The 24882-nt window shown below is 45.6% G+C and overlaps 1 protein-coding gene across 12 annotated transcripts in view; it reads right to left on the reverse strand.

Annotated features, from left to right (window-relative positions):
* Positions 1-24882, reverse strand: part of Rap1gap2 (RAP1 GTPase activating protein 2) — a 217125-nt gene that overhangs the window by 28258 nt on the left and 163985 nt on the right. For all 12 annotated transcript variants that reach the window (XR_005489831.1, XM_039086002.1, XM_017597289.1 and 9 more), the window contains 7 exons: positions 24442-24545; positions 14778-14856; positions 14026-14079; positions 11584-11667; positions 5387-5487; positions 3581-3710; positions 1466-1621 (listed from right to left, as the gene is read on the reverse strand). Coding sequence is in view for 11 of the 12 variants with exons in the window: in XM_039086002.1 (XP_038941930.1) it covers positions 1466-1621; positions 3581-3710; positions 5387-5487; positions 11584-11667; positions 14026-14079; positions 14778-14856; positions 24442-24545 (708 nt within the window). In the remaining variant the exon portion in view is untranslated. The remainder of the gene's footprint in view (positions 1-1465; positions 1622-3580; positions 3711-5386; positions 5488-11583; positions 11668-14025; positions 14080-14777; positions 14857-24441; positions 24546-24882) is intronic.

Here is a 24882-nt window from a genome sequence, read left to right on the forward strand (position 1 = left end):
CCGGAACTGACTAGCAATCACACAGCCACAAAGAGATAGAAGCAAAGACCCCAGGCTGCTATGTTATTCTGCCTTCTGGGGTCCCTCCTGTCTTAACTCTCCTTTCTCATTGTTGGTCCTCCTACTGAAGGATCAGCTAAGGCCAGTGTCAGCCAGGGTCTCTGAGGGATCTAACCCAGTCCTCCTCACAGTTCATGCATCACCCACAGTGCCTGCAGGGAGGGGCGCTCTGGGGAGCACCTTAGATCGCACAGACACCTTCACAAATCCGAACCTGCCTTAACAGTGAAAAGGGGTCTTAGGATGCCAGTGCCCAGTGTTCTGTGATGCAGGGAACCCTTTGAGAACTGAACTCTGGTCTCTCTTCCCCAGGAAACAAACAAAAACAGACAAACAAAAACCAGAAACCAGCACTTGGTTCTTACTCACAAGATCTCTGAGGGTTTGGAAACCACCTAGTTCTACCCTAAAATCCCTGGCTTAGCCTATCTCTCCTGGGTCCCAGGCCCCTCAAAGCAATGGAACACAGAGAAGTGCTGCTCTGGAGGTTAGGAGAAAGAAGGGAGGTGAAGAAGCAGCCAGTGAGGAGGACAAAGGAGCGGATCCTGTCTCTATCTGACGCTGAGGGCTGGAAGCCAAAAGAGTCTAAAATATTCCACACACCTCCTCCCATTACAGCAGGTGACCCTATTCTCTTTTGCTTTTTTAAATTAGCACGTACTAATTATATATATATATATATATTAATGGAGTTTATTGTACTATTTCCACACTTGCATACAGTGTACACTGACTAAATCAAACTTGCTTTAATCCACACCCTCCTCATCCCCTTTTTAGTTTTTTTAACAAGGTCTCACTATGTAGGCCAGGCTAGCTTGGAACTCTTGATCCACTGCCCCCACCCTGACATCTGCCAGGATTTGGGGATTACAGGCATGTGTCACCAGCAGTGGCCAGAATGACATTTTTAGCTTTCATGTATCTTAGAAAGAAAGAAAAGTCCCTGCTTATGAGCCTCACCCAGGTCTTGCATTCTCACCAAAATATTCCAATTAAATTAATTCGTTTGTTCAGGGTCTGTGAGGCCTCTCTAGCCTTCATCCTCCTTGTCTTTCTTTCCCCTTTTCTGACCACTCTCTGTACCTCCTCTACCTCCCATCCTCCCCCCTCTCTCTCCCCTCCCCTCCCCCCTCCCCCCTCCTTAGACTTCCTCTAGCAAATGCTATCACAGTGACCAGCGCTCAGGGCTTCTTCACTGTTGAGTGGGAAGTTGAAGAGCTAGAAGCAGCAGGATGGAGACCTCAGGATGGGTGCTTTCCACTCAGAGCCAGGTTCCAAATCTCAGAAGCAGGACCAACTATTGGGACTGCTACGACCTTATGTCTCTAGCTGTCACTGAGTCCACCAAGCCTAGGGATATACAGAGGCCCATGACTGCCCTCCATGGTGGCTTTTTTCTTACCTTGTAGGATGGGGTCTCCGTGCCTGTGCTTTCAGCCTGGACGACAATGTAGGCATGTAAGAAGTTTGATGCGATCATATCTGGGACAAATGGAGTGTTTTCTTCTTGAAAGATGATGGCCACGATGTCATTCCCAATATGTCGCTTTCTCTGCAGCTAAACAGAAAGTACCTCCTTGTGAAAGTGAAGACCACCCACCCCCCAAACAGAAAAGAGCTCAATTGCAAATTCTTCTTTATCCACCATTCATAAACCCTGAACTCTGAGGCCAAGCTCTTTGGGGGGCTGTTCCTCTCAGTCTGTGGGAATTACCGGGAGAAGAAGGGAGAAAGACAGTCATGTTGTTAAGTAACAGCTGGTCTGAGGGTTACTAAACAACAGCGCACAGAGCCTGGACTAGGACCCTGGAGAGAATGTAAGAATATGAGACCAGGTCTGGCCCCAAGAGAGCCAGAATTGATCCAGAAGGAAGGCAAACGCAGGAGAAGCCATCTGAAAAAAACCGCTAACCATGCTGCCAGCCATGGCTACGTCAGCTTTAGGAGCAGAAAGGAGTGACAGCAGAGGGCTCAATAGTTACCCACAAAGGTGTCCTGAAAACCACAGGCAGAGAGGATAGGAAATATAGACAGAGGGGGCAGATCAGTTCACCAGAGGGGGGGACGCAGAGAAGCACAGGCCAGTAGGCTAGGGGAGGACAAATGGATGGGAGACCGAGCAGTGCCAGGCACTTTGCCACGTGATCTAGGTTACAAGCCCCTACTGTGTGCCAGGAACTGTGAACCACTGTTCATATAGATGGTTACAAAGGTTAAGGTTTTCCTGTATGCCAGGTTCTGCCTGTGTATTTATTTGGTTCTCTATGAAATGCATCCCAAAAGCAGGACTTTTGCTCTGCCCTTTCAAATTGAGGTTCTCATTTACAGGTATCTGTTACGCTCTGAACACAGGACTGGAGGCTTTTACACAAACCGCCTCACTTGTTACATGCATGCATGCTGCACGCATCACACACACACACACACACACACACACACACACACACACACACCATGCTCCCATTTTGTAAGAAAAACAGAATGAAAGAACAATCATTAACTTGGTCCCTGCCAAGAGCCAAGCTCTGTAGCATATGCCAGGGTGAAATGACCCTGAGGTAAGAAGCCTTGGAGACTGGGGCAGTAGGTGAGAGAGGCTTCAAAAAAACAAGGACAAAGGTGAAACCACCAAGGAAAACCCACTTTGGCTACACAAAAAATCTCACAGCCATTTGTTTTTGGAACATCCAGTTATTTCGGAGCCAAATCATAATTCCTTTGCCAATTTCTTTTACTCCCAAGAAGCCATGCACAGTGTTTATGATTCTGCATCCCTGCTCCTGGGCACAAACAAACAGGTCAGAGTTTGGAGGAGGCCCTCCTGTGTTCCCTGAGATAGGAAGGAGGAAAGAAACAGAATGGGTCACTGGTGTTGAAACAGCCAGAATCAGCAGCCAGAGTCAGACCCACCCCCAGGGACGTGCAGCTCAAAGCAGCCAGCCTGGAGAAAGTTAGCTAATGCTGGAGCCACAGGTCTCACAGAATCCCCAGGTTAGGGACAGGGATTGAGGCTGAGAGGCTTTTCATACAAGGTTCACATTCATAGGGCAGCAAGGAAGCAGAAGGACCGAGTGTCCAGGGTAGGGGACAGAGGTTCCACAAGAAGCAGGCATATGACAGGTATGAATCTCGGGAGCCCACTGTTCAGAAACCTAGAGAATGTCACAGCAGTGGCCTACACAGACACTACTCTGAAGCCACAATCTGAAGCCATGAAGCCACTGACTTGCTGAGAGTCGAACACTCGGCTTGCTCTACCGGCTTCCAGCTCCCATCTGCACCTCTGCTCTGCAGCCTTATCAACCTTGTTGGCTTTGCTCCCAGCTTGACCCTTCGTTGACTTCCTGAGGGAAGTCTTGTTGTCGATGCTAGAGATAGAGCCTCCTGCGTGCTAGACAAGGTCTGTCTCCCTGAGCCACACCCTGAGCCTCAAGGGAGCATTTTAATAGGCCACCCCAAGCTGCGGTGTCACATCTGGCAAGTGGGAGTGACATGCAGCTTGGCCTGTACTGGTTACCTGCTGGGTGTCACCATCCGTGAAGGGCAGCTTGGTAGAGACATGGAACATGATCTCCCGGTCCCGGAAAGTGGTGTACACCGACTCCACCCCTGTCTGTCCATGGGTCACATCCAGGCCTCCTCGGAAACTGACATGAAACAGGGCAGGAGTAGGAGAGAAGGAGTGAGGTAAGGTGGCATCTTGGTGGCATCTTGGTGACACTATGGACGTCTAGCAGACAGGTGGGTGAGAAGACCTGAGGGCCAATGAGGGCATAAAATAGAGAGGTGTGGAGATCTGCTCTTCTGAACAGCATAGCCTAGTGCTCTACCATCTGAAACCCATATGAAAGACAAAGTTGGGCCTGGTGGCCACATATTAGAAAGCCTAGCACTTTGGAGATCAAAACAAGATGACCCTGAATTTGAGGCCAGCCTTGGCTACCGAGTGAGACTTTGTCTTACAACACAACCAAATTAACTAACTAGCTAATTAAGTCTTCAAGACTTTGTTATGCATCCTCACAGGGCTGGTCAGTTGGGATGGCCATCCATTCATAACCCCATACAAACGCCTGGCCTAGCTTCCCAAAGCTCCCAAGGCTGGGCCTGAGCCTTTGTTCTATCCACATCATCGGTCAAAAGCCAGGACAGCCAGTCACTCCACTGGGTGTAGGTGAATCCACAGGACACTGTGAGACAGATGACCAGCTTTAAGCAGCCAGCTCCTGTAGAGACCAAACCCCTCCATGTTTGCTTCATTCTAGGCAGGAAGGAGAGGCTGGGGAAGAACTGATGGCCTTCCAAGAGCCAGCCCTTCCCCCTTCACAGAGATGTGGCTGCCAGTCTGGAACCAGTCTTCAGCAACTGGGAGGGGCAAAAATAAACAGATGCACCTCAGACCCATAGGGTCAAAAGGGCACTGCACTCAGATTCCAAACCTGCTGTGACTGCACTGTTTTAATCCCCCATGACCTTGGAGGTGCTATTCCGTCTACATTTATCTCCCTTTTTGATAGAGAAGGCCCTGGAATCTTCTCCAGGTAAAGTCCCTGGCCTAATATCTTAGGGCCTGTGGCAGAGGTGGAACTCTAACCCTGGTGTGACTGACTCCAGACAATAGTAGCGACTTCAAAATGAGAACATGGAGCAATGAATGAGAGAAAAAGACAGAAAAGAGCAAAGGAAGACAGCAATTGCCTACTGCAACTGGACTACATGTTTTTACACAAGATGTTAGGTGCTTGTTTTGGCTCCTGGGCAAGGCTGCTTAGGACTCTCAGCCATATACCAGCCACACCGCTGGATGGTTCTGAAATATTCCAAAATGTTGCCTTTTTTTAGGAGAACCAAGGCCAGAGTCTTCCAAACAATAGTCCTAATATTCTAGCTTTCCATACATTTAAAGGGCCATAGACTGAGTCACGCATATCTGCCAAGATGGTTATTATGTTTGCGTGAAGTCTTAATTATCTGGTCTTTGAGTGTTGTCCAAATCAGGCCATTTCCTTCCAAACGGCACGGGGTTCTCTTCTGCCTGCCAGGTGAGTGGTAGGGAAGGTGGATTCGTGTTGCTGCCAGTCTGAGCCAAATGTAATTAGAAAAGCAAACCACGGCAGGAGCTAGTTTATCATGCTTCCTGGGCCACTGCCTCCCAGCCAACCTGTCATGAAGGATTATCCACTGAGTCCTCAGGAATTCAGACAGGTACATAAGCAAGGGATCAGAAGTTGGAAATGTCCCAGAGTTCCCCCAGGACAGAGCTGTCCCCGGTTCCCACCAAGGGCCTCAACCATAGATGCTGCAGGTCCCTGACAAAACTCACCCTTTGAAATCCTGCAGTGTGATGGTGTCCCCCAAGAGATCCAAAAACTCCTTGAAAGCTGGGCTCTCCTCATTGTTCCCAAATAGCTCCTCTTCCAGGGTCTAGAAGAAACACAGGGGCCAAGGAAGGAATAAGAAGAAGATGTCTGGGTATAGAGTGGAAGGGTTGTCCACCCTCTGGGTCCCTTTCTCCTTTTGTTCCTGTAGTCCAGTACATTTTCCATAGCTGTCCTAAGGTAGGAGATGGGTTAATGGAAGAGGACTCTGCAGGGCTGGGTGCTGGCCCTGAATGAAGAGGCCTTGGAGTCCAGCAGAGGTCAGAGCACAACTCTTAGACTCCACACCAAAAACATGACCCAAAGTGAAGGACCAGCCAATCATTGGCATCCAAAGAGGCTCTAGAAAGAGCTCTCAAAACGCATCGGGTAGCACACTCCTTTAATCCCTGCACTCAGAAGGCAGAGGTAGACAGAACTCTGTGAATTCGAGGCCAGTTGGGTCTACAAAGCAAATTCTAGGGTAGCTGGGGCTAAACTGTGAGACCCTGTCTCAAAACAAAAATTGTATAATAATCAAAACGACAATAAGACCCCAAGAACAAGTGTGGGTGAGGTTACAGAGAACTCTGGACCTGTGTTCACGGTTCCTTGACAGGAATGTGAACAGGGAAGATACTCTGTCAACAGTCTGTCAGTTCATCAGAAGGCTAACCACTAAGAAATCCTCCCCCAGGGATACACTCAAGAGACATCAAAATGTATGGAAAAAAACTTGTACATGAATATCAAGAGCAGCACTGTACATAATTCACAAGTGGAAACAACTCAGGTATCTATCAACCAACAAACAGATTCTTTAAAATGTGGTATATCTATTCAATGGAACACTATTTGACCATAAACAAGGAAGAGATACATGTTACAACATAGATGACCCAGAGAACATTTATCTAGGTGAAAGAAACAAGTCAAAAATGTCACATATAAAATATTCTTCCACTTCTCAAAGACCCAGAATAGACAAATCCAGAGGACCAGAAGGCAGACAATTTTGAGAGAGATTCTCACTATGTAGCCCAGGCTGGCCTTGAATTTGGTATCTTCCAGGAGCTAAAGGGAAGGGGACAGAAGAGAGACTGCCCATGGGTGTGGGGTTTCTTTGAAGAGCAATGAGCACACCCTACAATTAGAACATTATTGCTGTGCCACTGTGACCACAGCCACCTGCGTACATACTTCTTACTGTTCTTACTGTGAGCTGCACGGGGTAAGAATTATAGATCAGCAAAGCTTTAATAAAAACAGTATGAAAAAATTACTATTAGAAAATGGTCAAAAGACACAGGCAGACATCATACCTAGATGGACACACAGACAACAACCAGCACCTGGAAAGGTGGTCAGCATCATTAGCCAGCAGGGAAATGCAGACCAGAACGACAATGTGGAACACCACACATGCACCGAGAGGGTAAATTCAAAGCCAGCAGCACCGAATCTGGCTCGGATGCAGAAAAGCTGGATCCCCCACACACTGATGGGAAAACAATCACTCCGGAAAATGGTCTGGCGGCTAAATGCAATTTACCATGTGACCAGAATTTATACAGCTAGGCAATTATCCCAGAGAAATGAAACCATGGGTTCAAAAGCCCAAATCCTACATAAAAGTGTCTACAGTAGTTCTAGTCGTAATTCCTCAAAGCTGGAAACCACCCTGACTGATGTTTTAGTGACTGGAGAGCGAGGTACCATGGACTCCGACTCAGCAATAAAAACAGTCCCTAAGCCAGGCGTGGTGACTCACACCTGCAATCCCAGCACTCGGGAAGGTACCAAGTTCAAGGCCAGCCTGAGCCACACAGTGAGAATCTATCACAAAATAATGGAAGGAGAGAGGAAAAGGAGGAAATAAACAAGAAAGGGGGAAGGAAGACGGGACAGAGGGCGACAAGAAAAAAAGAAAGTCACAACATACTTGAGAAGCTGGATAAGCTGCTGACAGAACAGCCCTAAAGGTTTTTACTAAGAAGTTGGTAGCTAATAAAGATGCGACACGCCATATCAGTGCAGCGCTATCAGTGTGAAATAAACATGGAGGACAAATAAATGGCTGCCAGTGGTTAGGAACTGGAGGGCAGAAGAGCAGAGGTGGGGGAGGGGAAGATGGGTGACTATAAAAGGAAAATATAAGGCCTTGTCATGAGAATATGTTTCTTGACTGTGGAACCTACACATGAATAAAACAACATGGAAACACACACACACACACACACACACACACACACACACACCATCCAAGACACACATATACCACATACAAATAAATCCATGTAAGGGGCCTGCAAGAGGGCTCAACAGGTAAGGGCACTTGCTGCCAACCCTGACAATCTAAATTCAACTCCTAGACCCACCTAGTGTAGAGAACTGACTCCTGAAAGTTGTCCTCTGATCTCTGAATGCATACAGCAACAGATGATAGGCACAGACAGACAGACAGAAAGACAGAAAGAAGGATGATAGGTATATAAACAGACACACAGACAGGTGTTTTTAAGTCCACATGAATTAAGAAAGCCAAAGTAGTATTTAGATTATGTCAGAAATCCTAGTTGTCATACACACACACACACACACACACACACACACACACACACACACACACACAAACACAAACCTGCCCTCATTTCATAGCAAGGGACAGTGATGATGGCTTTCTGGATAGAGTAGCATTCTATAATTTCCTTTCTAAATAAAAGCCCCTAGGGGCTTGCAGCGTAGAAAATCACTCCCTAGCACATGTAAAGCTCCGGATTTGAACCCCAGCACCATGAAAATACATAAGTAAATGAATACACCTAGATTTTAAAATGTTTGTAAGAAAATGGGAGTTAATAGTACAGCAAAGAAAAGCCTGTGGTGCAGAGCCTGAGTGAGGTCTGTAAGTGCGTGAAGTGAACGCTGCTGTTCCACAGGAGGCAGCTAACGTTAGCACAGGGGCCAAGACTAGCCTGCTTCCTCTTTTCCTAAATAAAGTTTTATTAGAACACAACCAGCCCAACTCTTTCCGTGTGTGTGAGTGGCTGCTTCTGCAAGCCGAATGCAGTGGTTGTGGCAGGACTCCCCCACCCCCCAAGGTTCACAGTCTGAAGAGTCTACCCTGCAGTTTACTGAGATTACCAGTTCTGATCTTCAGCATTTCAGAAAGGTGTTGTCACTACAGGCTGTGTGTGGATGTGTGGGAGAGCAGCTGCTCCCAGGCAAGCTACATCCCCACTAGGAAACAATCTAGTGTGCCTTCTGGGGCTGGCGCCGCTCTCCCCGGATTCACACCCAGCATGGTTATTATCATCATCTTTGTTTTCGTACAGCTCTTGAGCTTGACCATGCACTCGGGGAGGAGGCCTTAGATATCACTGTATCACCCATGGTGCTTAGCACAGTACATGACAAACAGGGCAGCTTAGGTGAAGCTTATTAATATCCAAAAACCAGGGTAGGGCTTTAATGCAACAAATGTTCATATTAAATGTCCTCCAGCTGTAGGTTTGCAAAGCGACAAGCTGCCTAGCATTCTTTCTAAGTATGCTGTCTCCCTGGCTTCTCAGCCGCACTGGGCACACACACAATACATGAGCTCCTTATGAGAGATGGATGGTTAATATTCAATAATTACAACTTTTGCTGGAACATTGTAATCACCTTGTGAGATATGTTTTGGTTAAGTTTCACAAGCAAAGAACTTTAATTACAGGGGTCATAGTAGCTGAGATGTAAGAAATAAAGATGTTAATTTGTGGAAATCATTACAGTGGCAACCTGAATCGTCTCCCTTAAACTGTGAGATGCATCCGCACCAGCCTTTCAGCCCCGAAACTCTTCACCCAATTAGTGCTTTGAAGCAGACCTGTCTTTCATGGTCTAATATCTTCAGACAAAGAAACCAGCTAACCAAGAAAGAGATGGCCACACAAAAAACCCCACAGGACATCAATGGCCTGCCATTAGGAGAGCCGGGGCACTTGGATACAAAGGAAATGAGTGTGGAATCTCCTCACAGAACCAAATGAGGAAACAGTGGGATATTCATTCTGCTTGGGATGTTAGTAAATCTTCATGGGAGAAAACAGATAAGGAAGACAGAAAGTGTGTGGTCAAATTGACCATGAAAACCTCGAAGTTCAACCAAGGTACAAATAGATCTTTGCCTGTTTAGAATGTTTCTCTATGGCAGACACCCACACACAAGATTTGGCTCAAAAACACTTCACTAGATTGCATCTCACAGAACCCCACTTTAAGAAAGATGATTTTAGCCAATAACGCCAAAGAAGCATGTGAGGTGTTACGAGAGACAGAGGCAGGCAGCAGGGGGTGCAGGTGGAACGTTTATCTTTAACCAGCTTTAACAACTGACTTTCCAATGGAGCAAATGAAGCCTTGGTCTCTTCTAATCTCCGTGGGGTAAATATTTCCAGCATGGCTGACTTCATCCCGCCAACATGACATCGCTGGGCTCCAACGCCCCACTGAATGAGGAGAAAATGCTCATTTCCCATTGGGAGAAGGTGAGAAAAGAGTAGCTTAGGCTAACCCATTCCCTCTCTCTTGTTGGAGTTTTCCTGTGGTTGATAGCTCACAGATAAATATAAGATGAAGGTGTGAGGAAGCATTAGGCTTTACTGTGAAGAATTACACCACCATCTACAAAACTCCCCAGCCTTTTTGTAAAGTTGCCTCCCTTGAACATTCAGCTCCCTCCAATCCAATTCATGCTTTAAATGTGACAACTGTATTCAGAGCATTTAATAACCACAGAGATACTTACACACCCACATCTACAACCACGCTGCTCACAATAGCCAGGAAATGAAACCAGCCTAGATGTCTATCAGCAGATGAATGGGTAAATAGCGCACAATGGGATTTTATGCAACAGTGAAGAAAACTGAAATTATGACATTCACAGGAAAATGGATGCAACAGAAAAACATACGTAAAGTAAAATAATCCAGACTCAGGAAGACAAACACTGCCGATGTGGCACCTGAATTTAAGAAATTACATGTATCTGCCAGGCATGGTAGTTGGTGTACACCTTTAATCCCAGCACTCAAGAAGAGGCAAGCAGGTTTCTGAATTCAAGACCAGCCTGGTCTATATCGTAAGTTTCAGGCCAGCCAAGGCATAGCGAAACTCTATCTAAACTGAAAAAAAAAATTATGTGTATGCGTGCACTCAAATGTGTGTGTATACTCATGTGTGTGTACTCATGTATGTATGTGTTCATATGTGTGTACTTATATTGTATGTGTGTACTCATATATGTGTGTACTCATGTGTGTGTCCTCATATATGTGTATGTGTATACTCATATGTGTGTGTATTCATGTATGTGTGTGTGCTCATATATATGTGTATTCATATGTGTGTACTCATGTATGTGTATGTGTTCATATGTGTGTATTCATATTGTATGTGTATACTCATTATGTGTGTACTCATGTGTGTTCTCATATATGTATATGTGTGCTCATGTATGTGTACTAATATATATATATACTCATATATGTGTATGTGTGTGCTCACATGTGTGTGTACTCATCTATGTTTGTGTTCATGGTCTTGAGAGAGGAAGAGATCTCAATGAAGGCAGCAAACAGTGGAGAATGAAACATGTGTAACAAGAAAGCAGAAGGAAGACCTGACTGGAAGGTAAGAGAACCAGCTGAATCCCAGGAGAGCAGTGGGGGACAGAAACAAAGCAGGACAAAATGGATTAACATAGGTAGGAAGATACCAAGATTAGTTTAGCATACTAAGCTAAAATAAGAATACTTAAATGTTTCGTTGGAACGGGAGAGGTGGGGCTGGAGAGATGACCCTGTGGTCAAGAACATCTGCTGTATTTGCAGAGGACCTGAATTTAGTTCCCTGCACCCAGATCTGATGTTTCACATCTGTGATAACTCCAGTTCCTGAGAATCTAACTCCCTCTTCTGGACCTCACGGGCACATGCATTCACACGTGCACATACCCATACAAAACCACACGCAGATATGCTCTTAATTAAAAATAAAACATACCTTATAAAAGAAAAGAAAAAGAATCTATCTCAGGACTCCTGCACTTGAGGTGGGGAAGTAACAGAGTCATAAAGAAGAGGCTTTGATGACCAATGGGAACGATGGTGCTTACCTGCCTGGCTTTCTGATAAATAACCCCAAACTTGAAAGTGTTGTTGACATCATGCTCATCATAGGACACAATCATCTGAGAGGCCTAAAAAAAATGGAAAAGAAACAAAAACAAGATTTACATCAATAGGAGGCAAGGGAAGACAGGAAGGCATGCCCACTTCAGCAGTGTAGACCCAGACAAGAGACAGCCACACACAGCAGAGGAGAAGCAAAGAGCTCATCCGTGTCAGGCTCCCTCAGCACTAGCCAACCTCCCATTCAGATCCTGCCCATATGTGTCAGCCACAGCTGAGACATAAGGAATTCGCTTTACCCCACAGTTCTATGCATGCTGTGTTTAAAAAAAATAAAGCTAAATCCCCATGAAAACAGCCAGCGAGGATGGCTCTGCTCTGATTCGAACTCTTTTCAGAAATGTAAGTTTGAGCAAGTCGCTGTTCCTACCAGGAGTTAGCCTATAAAATGAATGCACTCTGAGAAGATGTTAAAAGGAAAAGAAGAAGGAGGAAGAGAGGGAGGAAGGGAGGAAGAGAGGGAGGGGAGGGGCTGGCCACAGGTTCTAGCTACACTTCCATTTTGCCTCACAAAACTGGTCCCTGAGGTCAGAAACACTGAAATCTAACTCTGAACCCACTGCTTGGAACTATGTAGTGTTCAGTGACCATTCAACCTCTCTGTGCTTCAGCTCCTCCCTCTGTCAAAGGCTAATGTGGAATTTCAGAGATGTAAGGGACCGGGCACAAATACAGAGCACCCAGCAGCTGCCACTGTCTTACCATCTATGGAGGAAATATCAAGCTCAGCCATTTATGAGAAGAGCACCTGAGTGCTATGGGGAACGTCTACAACACAAAGAAAGCTAGGGGAAGAAACCTGGCTCTGCTTGACTGGAATATGGGCCTGTGACAGGATGCCATTCTGCTATACCTCTGCAAAGGCCTCGCCTGTCTGAGGAAAGGGGTGCTCCTCGGCTCTCCCAGTGCTGCCTGGGTGAGCCAAAGAGTAAACAGCTGCCCTGTTACTGCCCTGCAAAAAAGCAGTGGGCCATGGAGATGTTCCAAGGAACATTGTAAACTCTGCACACATGAAAACACACACACACAGGCACAGGCATACTCACATGCACACCATACTCCTCACCCAGATTCACATCACAGCCAGACATCAGACAGACAGCATGAAGTACAGCTGCTCTTCCGTTACCACAAGGCCCCTCAGGCTTCCCAAGACAGACGTATAATATAAATGATGTAAGTGAGCACCCGGAGCCTCCCCATGGACTGCCACAACCTGAGTTCAGTTAGGCCCTTTTGATGGAGTTTTACTGGTTGCTAAGCCTTACTGGTTCAGCTTTGACTCCAAGGGCAGGTCAGCCTGAACGACACAAATCATTCTCCGGAGTGCAGCACCTTGCTGGCTACAAAGAGGTATCTGAGAGGAGTTCCGTATAGCTAAGGACTCCACCACCAGCTCATCCCTCATGGACACACAGACGACTCCAAGACAGTTGTGCCCAGTCGTTGCAATTTAAGATGTGGTCGAGGGTGCTCTGAAGGCTGAAGTAGGGTGAAGGTTTTGCTTCCCGACCAGAAATTTCATTTTCACATTTCCTGGTTGTCAGAGCTGAGACTTGGGAGGTGGACAGACCTGACCCCAGCAAACTTCAGCTGCAGCAGCGTTGACCACAGCGGAAGCAATAGTAGAAGCACATCTCTGCTTCCATTTCTCCACGAGCCTCTGCTAGCTTATGAAGCAGCAGCCAGTACTCCTGTGAGCAATTTCAAGCAATTCTCCACTGCGGGTGATTTAAGCACTGTCGTGCTGCACTTGCTGTGGACTGCATTTGCTGGTTTGTTTTGTTATTATTGCCTCTCCCCATGCTCATCCCCATACTAGAACTGGGGTCAAGTTCAGGCCAGTCATAGGAGGGTCAATATCAGGAAACAGCGGTTTATTGACTAAGGCCAGCAAGACTTAGGGAACCTCAGAGCTGTAGTAACATGGGCAATAGGGACCCAAGGTTTGGCCTCTAACTTCCTAATGAGTTCCTTTCTGAGTTCTATACCCCCATACCTCCACAATGTCAGGGTGAATGGCTCCCCAAGAATCGATCGAATATACCCAAGCCCAACACTGCCATCAGGGAAGTACATCTGGGGAGAGGCAGAAACTTCAAAGTTGCTACCCTCCTCCACCAACCTTCACAGCAGGCTAGGGACCTACTCAGTGGGGCTGGAAGCCCAGGAATGACTGGGTATGGTTTCCAGGGTACCAGTTTGTGGACGGATAAGTAAGAAATGAGGCAGACATAGAAGACCATCATAGAGACCACACATGACCTCTCCATGATACAAGTAACCACCACCATCACCACATCCCCAGAGTCCCAGATCCATGCCGAGCTAAAGAGCTATGGACAACTGGCACACACACTACTCACCTTGGGGTACAAGACAGGGTTGAATTTCAGCCCCACTGCATCATCACAGAAAGCCTGAGCAGGTAGAGAAACACACGGGTCAAGAACCATGCCTATAAAGTACACAGGCTTTGTGTGCCCACAGAGAAAAAGCATCATGGGTGGACGAAGCACACAAATGCTCTTGCTCAGTAAGTGGACCCAGGACAGTCTACTAACCTTGCTAGGATCTCACAATAAAGAGCACAAAATGAAGTCTAAGAAGCAATTCTATTCTGACTAAAAGACAATACCAAAAAGCCATCAGTCTGCCCCCAACAAAAGGCACGACTCTGATGGCATTCCTATTCTCAGAGTGGGGGCCAGCCAGCCTCCGTTCTGACCCCACTGTACTGACTCCATTCCAAGTTCCCAGTAACTTGTGCAGTGGCATGAGCCTCTGCTCTGTAACAGTCCCTCACTCATGTCAGGGCTGGATCCGGATCACCTCAGCCCAGCCCAGCCTCCACTCCTCCTCCGTGAAGGCTCCCTTAGCCAGCACCACCCTCCTACTTCTCCTGACTCCTGAAGAGTAGGCTGTTCCCCAAGCAGCTTAAGGGGCAAGGATGAGCCGGAGACAGGTAGGGAAGATGATGGCAGCTGCTAAAAGCCGCCTCACTCCATCTAGGCAAAGAACAAAGCAGCCTTCCAGTTCCCAAAGTAGAGCCTGCACTCCCTCCCCAGAGCCAGCCCTGAGATGACAGGGCTTCCTTCCCTTAAATGTTGGCTCTTACCTTGGCGATCTGAGGGACGCTGGGCAACTTGCTCAATCCAGCCAAGGGGATTCTCTCATGCACCGTCTTCAGTTTGGACCTATGTACAGATAAGGGTAAGGAGAGGGCAGCCATGAAAGAGTGGGTGGATGAAGTGGCTGAGGTCACACCAGACCGGGCTCTGTGCTCCCATCCCTGGGAACAGACCTGACTCTCCAGCCGGGACTCCCAGTTCCGGAAAACAGACGCCACACTAAAGATGGGAAAACAAACTCCTTCCTGTGTGCACCAGGGGTTGTACACACTTAAAGCTCACATGGGGTGGGGGTAGGGGATGATGGCTAATGCAATTAGCTGCTTGCAAGGTCACCATTATTTTTTTGGTTTATGAGGGGTTTTTTTGTTTTGTTTTGTTTTTAATTCTCCCAGCGAACTGGGCTCAGTTTCCAGATATATTTAGGTTTTGACATGCAAATGAACCTGTATAAAAGATAATCTAATATTTGAAAATCTGGATTTACTCAAAATATAAATGGGATGGAATCTGCTTTAGAATGGGATTCGACATAAGACTCTAAATTTAGCCTGTTCCCTGATTCATTTAGCACATTATCAAAGCGCTGAATTTCACGGAACACTTTCTACATCTGCTTAGATCACCACATGATCTATAATCCGTTAACCTTGTGGGCTGTAACTCTGTTAAGCCATCTTTTCGTACCATGGGTGAAACTCCAAGTATTTCTGATATATGATTTTTAATATTCTCCTGAATTTAATTGGATGTTTATTTAGATCATCCCATTTATGCTTCAAAAACAATGTTGGCCACCTTCACCACCTTCTTCTTCTTCTTCTTCTTCTTCTTCTTCTTCTTCTTCTTCTTCTTCTTCTTCTTCTTCTTCTTCTACTTCTTCTTCCTCCTCCTCCTCCTCCTCCCCCTCCTCCCCCTCCTCTTCCTCCTCTTCCTCCTTCTCTCCCTTCTCCCTTCTTCCCTTCTTCCTTCTTCCTTCTCCTTCCTTCCTTCCTTCCTTCCTTCCTTCCTTCCTCCCCCTTCTTCATGTACCTCCCTTGCCAGGTTTCCATAACAAGGCACTATTCCAGCCAAACAAAATAACAGGATAGCTTCCTGTCTTCTGAACGGTGTGTGTGATGCATAAATTATTTTCCTTTCCTTTTTCTGTTCACTAAAGGTGTGCTACACTGTTTGTGTGAACTTGGACAGCTGTCCTTTCTAGGAGGCCCCTTTACTGTTCTTCAGTGGTAAGCATAGAGATTTCAACTCTTTATTGAATCATTTTGGATAATTTACGTTTTCCCATCCAAGCGCTCATGACATACACTGATATGAAGTTGTTTTATGATCTCGGACTTTATTGTTAGCAGCTTAGCAGCTGCATCCCTCCCACATAGGGATAACTTTGTCTGTCCTCAGGCAGGTTTTCCACTTCATTCCATAGTGCTGTGAGACTGGACCCAAGCTCTTACGTGTGTTCAGTCAGTACCTGTCACCCGGCTGCATCCTTTCTGCTGTCTGTTCTTAGCTGAGCTTTGCCTGCTTCAGCCTTAACACCTTTACCACACATGCTGTCTGCACCCCAACCCACACCCCTGGCTTGTCCTCGTCTTTCTCATCCCCTTCTTTCTCTCCCCTGTCATTATTTTCTTCCTGGCTTAGCAGCCTGCGTGTGTGTTCATTTAGCCTTTCTTCCTTCTCACAAACACATCTGCAACTCTGCGTCCGTGTGAGCGCTGCCTCAGCTGCATCCCACACGCTTTGATAGGTAGTATTTTTATTGCCATCGTGTTCCAAATATTTTGTCAGTTCTTTGTGATTTCCTCTTCAGCCCACGGGTTATTTAAAGGGGCTTTTTCCAAATGCAAGATTATTTTCCCCTCCCGTGTTTTATTGTTGGTTTATAAATTAATTGTCAATTTGGGGAGCATAATCTATATGGTATTATTTTAAATTTGTGAACAATATATTCTCCCTTTCTACAGTCCATGTAGGCCCTAAAAGGATATATTTCTTTCTTTTGTTGACAGCAAAAATACAAGATTGAATCTATTTATTGTACTGTTCAAATCTTTTACGGGCCTTGCATTCTGTTTTAGCCATTATTTTCTGAGAGATTTTTATCAGAATTTTCCACTAACCTGGGGCTTTTGTCTACTCCTCCCTAAATGTCTCTTGGTTCTTGCTTTGGAGTTTTTGTCGTTGTTCTGTTTTCTTGCAAAGGGATGAACCTACAATGGCTTCGCACATGCTAAGCAAGGCTTCTCTCATGAAGTCACCTCTATAGCCCAGCTTCCTCCTTTCTAAACCTAAGACTACCTTGCCAAGGACATGCCCACAACCATTAGTCCTCAGGGGCCTGTCCTCTTTCATTCATATATATGAATGGGTGTTTGACCTGTTTTTATGTCTGTGCATCAAATGCATGCTGTGCCCACAGAGTCCAGAAGGAGATACCAGATTCCCCTTGAACTTGAGTTACAAATGATTGTGAGCTGCCATGTGGGTGCTGGAAATCGAACCCAGGTCCTCTTAACCACTGAGCCATCTCTCCAGCCTCCTGTCCTCTTAATTATAAGATATGCTAAGAGTCCAGCAAATAGCATCTTTCCATACTCTATCCTGAAGAAATTCAAAACAAAGTAAGGAGGTAGATTAGGCAGTGAGGAGCTGAAAACATTCTTCTGTTGCTGACAAAGACCTAGTGAGAACACAGGTCAGTGTGACCGTGAAACAGACTTAGCCAAATCTCAGAAATTACCTACATTACAGGTACTTTGAGGCATGGGCAAGACCCCTGTTGTGGGGAGGCTCAGGAGAAAACTCTATGAGGAAAGGGGAGAAGGAACATACTGAACATCAAGTTCCTGATCCAGAACAAAGCAATCAGAAACAGGGGAGAAAATCAGAAGAACCAAGAGTGCAACACAGCAGTGTTCCTACCACACAGTGGAAAACACTGGGAGTGGGGGAGAAACATTCCCAGGTGACAAAGACATTGCTTCTTTATGCCTAATGCTTTTTAAGTGAGACTCTACACTGTCTTGTTTTAATATTGCCATGCTGGCTTTCTTACTTATTTCCCTAGTGTGTCTTTACCCATTCCCTTACTCTAAACCTTTTCATGCCACTGTCTCTTACAACAAAATACAGCTAGGTTCTTAATCCAATCTGATTTTCTAATATTTTAGTGGCTAGCTCAATCTTTTTTCTTTATGGTAACTGCTAACATGTTTAGAATCACTTTGAGTCTGTTCTTTTATATTTTCTACGTTTTTTTTTTCTTGTTTCTCTTCTCTAGCATTCCACTGAAGGAATGGGGTCCTGGTGTTTGTGGGTTTGTTTACTATCCTTTTTATCCCTCTGTATCCTGCATCTCCCAGTACATGTGTTAATCTTCCCTCTCCCCTCCCCACCCCTGCTCCCAGCAGCCTCTGAAACTCTGTTGCCTATAGCCTCTGGAACTGTCCCATGCACACTTCATCTACAGACTTCTTCCCTCCTGTCAGCCTTGCTACTTTTGTTATAAATAAATACAAGTTCAGCCTTGCTTTTAAACTTGCCAAAAACCACTGCTTTGTCCCACTCAGCAACTAAACTTGTCAATACTATTTACCTATTTCTAGTTACTTTTTTATTTGCACCTCTTCTTCCAGGTTCCCTTTTCTCATGGCTAAAGTGTATCCTTCAGTAATTCTTCCAGGAGGCTCTGAGAGAAACACTGCTCTAATTACTTTTAATGTTGGAAAACAGTTTCATTTTTACTTCGATGATAAACGATAATATGGGTTAAAAGCGTTCTTGTTTGCTGTTACAACACTTTAAAGATAGTATCCCAGTGCCCAACAACTATTACGGCCAAGGGGAAATCTGCTCTCCATCTAGATGTCAGCACCTCAGAGACTGTCTTTAACTCAAATAGCATCACCTTAGTTTAAGGTTTGATTTCTGTTGTTTCATTTAAACATGTCTACCCCTATTGTTGCATTCTGAAAACATGATCTGCAGTATATCTGCGCTTTCTCCAGCTCTCACATAGTCACAGCACTGACTTCTGGGTAATTATTCACGACTGCATCTACTCTTCCCTCAGGAACTCCCAAGACAAATGCAGAGAGCGTCCAGTCTGTTGTCCAGTCTTATCTTCTTTCCTTGCACTTAATCTCTTTATCTGCGAGGTATCCTGGGTGGATTCCGTGGGACAACCTCCCAGCTCACTCTTTGAACAGATTAGATTTTATCCTGTGCATTACGTTTATGTCAACAACTGCTTTTCGCTCTGATAATTCTAATTGTTCTCTAGATACACCCATGCGATCCAGATTCAATTCTCCGAGCAGCAGTTGACGGCCCCTTTGCCTTTTTTAAAGGTCTTAAACGTGTTTAAGTCGTTCTGAAAGCACACCACTATTTGCATTTCAGCAGCAGCAAATCCCTCTCCCATTTGTTGACATTTTGGCTGTCTCTTAATGTCAGTTTTCCCACGTATTTGGAACTATCCACCTACTTTTCTCTGTTCTCAGGACGAGCCATCCTGGTTTAGTTCCCACCATGGCTGCTGGTAGGTACAGCGCTAGAGGAGGCCACTCACATTGCACAACGGTAGCCTGAATCCTAACCTGAGTTTATCTGGCTCAGCTGAACTCAGCAGCCTCCTGACCCACCTCCCTGCTGGGGTCTTTCCTTTGTCCCAAACCATTCTCCTCATCCTAGCCAGTTCATTCATTCTCCATGCCTGATCATGACAGCCTCTTCTTCACTGTACTCTGGGGATTAAGAAGACAAAGGAGCTTACAAGATGTATGCATGATCTAGCCTTCCTCTACTCTCTAGGACAAACTTTTGATCCTACACCACTCTAACACATATCTCAGGGGCTTGAACCATTACCAGTAACTATCTTTGATGCTACCCCAAGTAACCTATGGAGATCCAAGTCCGTGGGAGATGAGATGAGCAGGACTGAGAGGAAAAGAATGTTCAAAGCAGGAGCTGGGAGTGAAGTGCAGTGGCAGAGTGCTTGCCGAGCATTCACAGGCCATGGGGTGGATCTCCAGCATTCTGGCACATATCAGGTGCTAATTAAATGTTGAACATAGTATTATAGTTAATACTATAACTGCATAGCACATAGCACAATAACTATTCTTTACATTGCTAAGTGATTCTTTCTTGACCATCATAAGTATTCTTTATATTCTGCACAGATTTGAGTTTCTCTAGCCAATACTTTGCTTAAACATTCTCTTGTATTCATAAACGTTGGACCCTATTTTCTTCCTTTTCTTATAAATTGGCCTTTCATTTGCCTGTTTGTTTAAGGATCGTCTAAACATTAACAAGGTAGCTGAGAAGCTTCCATTTTTTCCTATTTTCTTGAACAGCTCAAATAACACAAATCCGTTCCTTTAAAGTTTAAAATATCTACTACCTGTAAAACCTTCTAGAGCCAGGAACATTTAGAGAGAGGATTCTCCAAGAACTTTCCTAACTTATGCCACAGTTGTTGACACAGTTGGATCTTAATCCCACGATCTTGAGTTAAACTTAGTGATGTGATCTTCCCTGGAAGGGCGTCCGTTTCTAATAGCATTTTCAGTTAAATGACATATGCCGCATACAACATTCATTAATAATCACTTAACTGCCACATCTGTAACTATTATTTTAGAGATGCATTTATTTTTATTTTATGTGTATGAGGTTTGCCTGAATGTTTGTACGGGTACCACATGTGGCCTAGAGGCCAAACGAGGACATTGAATCTCATGAGGCTGGAGGTATAAATGGTTGCAAGCTGCCACATGGGTGCTGGGAATCCAAATCCTCTGGAAGAGCAGCCAGCTCTTCTTAACCACTGAGCCATCTCTCTGGCCCCGACTATGTATCTTTTAGGTCTATTTTTGTTTACTTTTATATTAACTTTATATATATATATATAATTTAATTGGAAGTGTTGTTAATGTTTTTGTCTCTACATATATGTTTTGTGTGTGTTTATCTATACTGAGAATGAGATACAGTCCTTACCTACCCCAGGCTGGTCTCCAACTCCACTTACTGTAGGCAAGAATGAGCTTGAACTCCTGGTCTTCCTGACTTTACCTCCCAAATGCTGGGTTAACAAACATGTACTATCATAAGTGACTTCTTTGTCTCTGTATTTGACTAGATATTAATCTATCTTGCTTTGATTTCCCTGGTAGAGGCTGTGATTTGATAAGCAAGACTTACATTCTTTCATTCTAATTATTTTTTCCCACATTAATCTTCGTTCATCCCCTCCTCTTGCTTTCTTTAGAGAACAGCATTGATAATTCTCTGTCATTATCCAGAAGCTATGATACGTGGGGCCCAGACTCACTAGGGCACATAAGTACTCAATTATTTTAACAATTTCCTCACACATGAGGGGGATGAAACACCGAGAGGTCGCTAATAACAACTATCTAGTCACTTGCAAATAACATTTTTTAATTCAGCAATAAGCTGGGTAAAGCAATATATTTTCTTCTAATTATGGCTTTGAATACAACTTATGTCATAATATTATAAATGGCATTTCCTTTTTTAATGTCTGGGTGTTTTGCTTGTGTGTATGACTATGCACCATGTGTGTGCCTGGTATCTTGGAGACCAAGAGAATGTGTTAGAGGCCCTGGGATAGAGTTATAGGCAACTGAGAGAGAGTCACAACGTGGGTGCTGAGAATTGAACCTGGATCCTCTTGAAGAACAGCCAGAGCTCTTAACCTCTAAGTTACCTCAACCCCAAAATATCATTACTTTACAGATGTCCCATTACTTTGTGGCTTTGACTTCCTCTCTGGCTTAAAAAGTACTTAGAAATTTATTGAGATTATTCCTAAATGGCTAAGTGAATTTTCAAAGGCATAGAATTTTGCTATGAATTTCTAGTTTTATTGTCAAAATGTAGGTGAATGTGTGCAGCAGAGAGCTTACATCGTGAAGCCCATTTAGACTTACTCCACAGGTCAAAGCTGCTCAGCATACTTGTCAGAACTACTTACAAGACTTTTAAAATACAAATGTCAAGCAACAATCTAATTTAAAAGTGCACAAGCCTTATGAACAGAACTCACGGCAAATACACGCAGGTGGTCCTTAAATACAGGAAGAGATGCCCAAGAGGGGTAGGCATCCCCACAACATGCAGAGGCTGTCGGCATGCTTGTCTCGTGTTTTAGGCTGGAGAGCTGGTTGCTAAAAATCCCAGACGCCAAATGAAATAATCCAGAGGTCTATGCTGGGACAGTCGTCCCTGCCAGCAAGAGAATATCATCCCTGAATAAGTCCTTCTTTGTGTCCGGTAAAGCTGCTAAGCCCTGAAGCCAATTTTTCCTGCCTACCTTCCAACTGGCCTGGCAATTAGTCCAGGTCCACGCTGTGACTGCCCAGCTTCCTGGCCAGTGTGACACTTCTCGTTACCTTTCTACCCACTGGTTTCCTGTGGGAGAGCCACCTTTGTGCTTCCTGGTTCCTGGGGTTATCGGTTTCAAATAATTCTCTGGAGAAAGATATCTGGCTATTCATCCCCAAAAGAGCACCAGATTCTTCCAGAATCTCCTGTGGAGACTCACTATGTAGCCCAGACCAGCCTCAAGCTCTTGGCCTGTGAAATGCTACGATTATAAGCATGAGCCACCAGGGCCCAACTCAGAGTCTCTAATTACAACCATTCCATTGCTCTCTGGGAAAGGAGAATCAAGCTTCAACTCTGTGTCACCTACATTTTGGTCCTAACTGTCCTGTAGGATAAAACCATTGTGTGTGTGTGTGTGTGTGTGTGTGTGTGTGTGTGTGTGTGTGTGTGTGTGTGTGTGTGTGAAGGTGTGTGCTGTGTGCCTAGCACTTTCTCTAGCTTTTGTCCCTGGTAAATATTTCATCTGGGATATATGGGATAAACACTAAAATAACAGAGCTTTGGGGAGCTAGGCAAGGTGGCTCACACCTTCAATCTCAACACTCAGAAGCCTACGGCAGGAGGATTATGAGTTGGAAGCTAGTCTTGACTACACAGTGGGCTCCAGGCCAGTCTGCAGACCCTGCTTCAAAAAAAGTCAAAAAAGAAAGAAAAATGAAAGGGTCCTTAGGATCAGTTGTCACCTCAGAAATCCCATGTAATCTTGGTCTGGTTTTTATTAAGGAAGGAAGGGAGGGAGGGAGGGAGGAAAAGAGGGGGGGGGAGGAAGAATTGTTTTAGCAGAAGTACATCTAAATGGAGATCCTCTTTAGGGTCCAGGAACTACCTAGTTGTGAAACTGTTTAACTGACTCTTCTACACCTTGCAAATCTGTTGTCTATCCAGGTCAACACTTGCATAGGCAATGGCTTCCTTTCCAAAGAAGGTCCTGCTCAGTTGACAAAGAACAGGCCTCAGCCGTCCAGCCCCAGGAGCTTGTCCCCTTGCGTCACCAAGATGCAAACCAAAGCTGGGCATATGCAAACAACTTCCTCAAATACCTCCTCCCAAAGGAGGGTTATACATTTCCTTGTATGTTCCCATATTGAGAGCTTAAGATTTGGGGCAGAAAAAAAAATGTTATTCCTGGGGCTGAGGCGATGGCTCAGTCTGTAATGTACTTGCCACTCAAGCAATGTGGAGCTGATTGCAATTTCCCAGCACCTGACTAAAACCCTAGGCATCGTGGTGTGTGCCTGTGATCCTAGCACCAGGAAGGCAGACACAGGAGGATCCCTGTAGCTTATAGGTCAAGCAGACCTGATGAACTGGTAAACTCCAGATTCCCTGAGACCTTGTGTCCAAAATCACTGGCTCGACAGACACATGTGCACCCATACGTGCACACACATATACCCACACATGTGCACACCCTTACACAACCCACAGAGCAAAAGAGAAAGCTATTTTCCCTATCTCCAAATACCTCCCAGTGTTTCCGATTACACTCAACACGGATCCTCCGGACTCCTCCACAGGGACCGAGATAAACACACAGATTCATTCGGGCTCCTATAGCGTCCTAGGCAAATGACTAGAATAACACTTGTGACATATATTAAAATCCTGCTTCTCTCTTGTGAGACTGTAAGCCTCTGGGGAACAGGAACCAAGACTCAGATGTGGCTGTCCCTGGCACTCATCACAGTTTCTGGTTTAAGGGAACTCAGCAAACCGTATTAGTTGAAGCAAATGGAAACCAGTTCTAGTTCTCTCGCTCGAGATTCAGAGGGAAGGACCCTGGTGTCAATAGTCCTGCTGTAGATAACACTCCAGCACAAGGACCAGAGCACACACCACCTTCCCTAGGTGGCTAGCAGGGGGAACAACCTGGCCAACTCTCTCCCAGAACATGGGCTGTGACCCACCCCTGTGAGCCACACTGAGCTATCCCTATTCTGTCCTTCATCTCCTCAGAGTCTCAGCTCCTCCTAAGAAAAGACTGGAAAGTTCCAGAAGTTCTGGCCTAGGTGACCCTGAGGCTCAGACAGCTGGCAGGAACAGGGCTGCAGAAATCTCCTGCTGCCTGACAACATCATACCAGCTCCCAGATTCCAGCAGCTCTGTCCCTCCTGTACAACCAGATCAGACTGGTCAGTCTGGTACTTCTTCCCTCCCCCACCCCATCTTCCTTAATGTCAGCTCTGCCTGGGAGAGGCGTGGTCAGGCCTAGCGTTGCAACCCTACCTGAGGATGATCCGAAGGTACTCGATGCCCTCAGCTTCCTCGCATTTGATGGACAGGATCAAATTCCCCAGGCTGCTGCCAGTACAGTAAAAGTTTAGATGATCCTAGAAACAGAAACTAGATATGAGCCTCCAGACACGGCCCTCATATCACCTCCTTCTCCTGAAGGGAGAAGTCCCACAGAAAGGAGGAAGAGAGAGATGCTATTGCTGCAGCAGTGATGACCGTGATGGTGATGGTGACTGAGAAAGATGAGGAGGAGGAGGAGGAGGAGGAGGAGGAGGAGGAGGAGGAGGAGGAGGAGGAGGCGGCGGCGGAGGAGGAGGAGGCGGCGGCGGAGGAGGAGGAGAAAGAGGAGGAGGAGGAGAAAAAAGAGGAGGAAGAAGAGGAGGAGGAGGAGGAGAAAAAAGAGGAGGAAGAGGAGGAGGAGGAGGAGAAAAA

This window comes from Rattus norvegicus, chromosome 10 (assembly GCF_036323735.1).
Source record: "Rattus norvegicus strain BN/NHsdMcwi chromosome 10, GRCr8, whole genome shotgun sequence".
Taxonomy (NCBI): domain Eukaryota; kingdom Metazoa; phylum Chordata; class Mammalia; order Rodentia; family Muridae; genus Rattus; species Rattus norvegicus.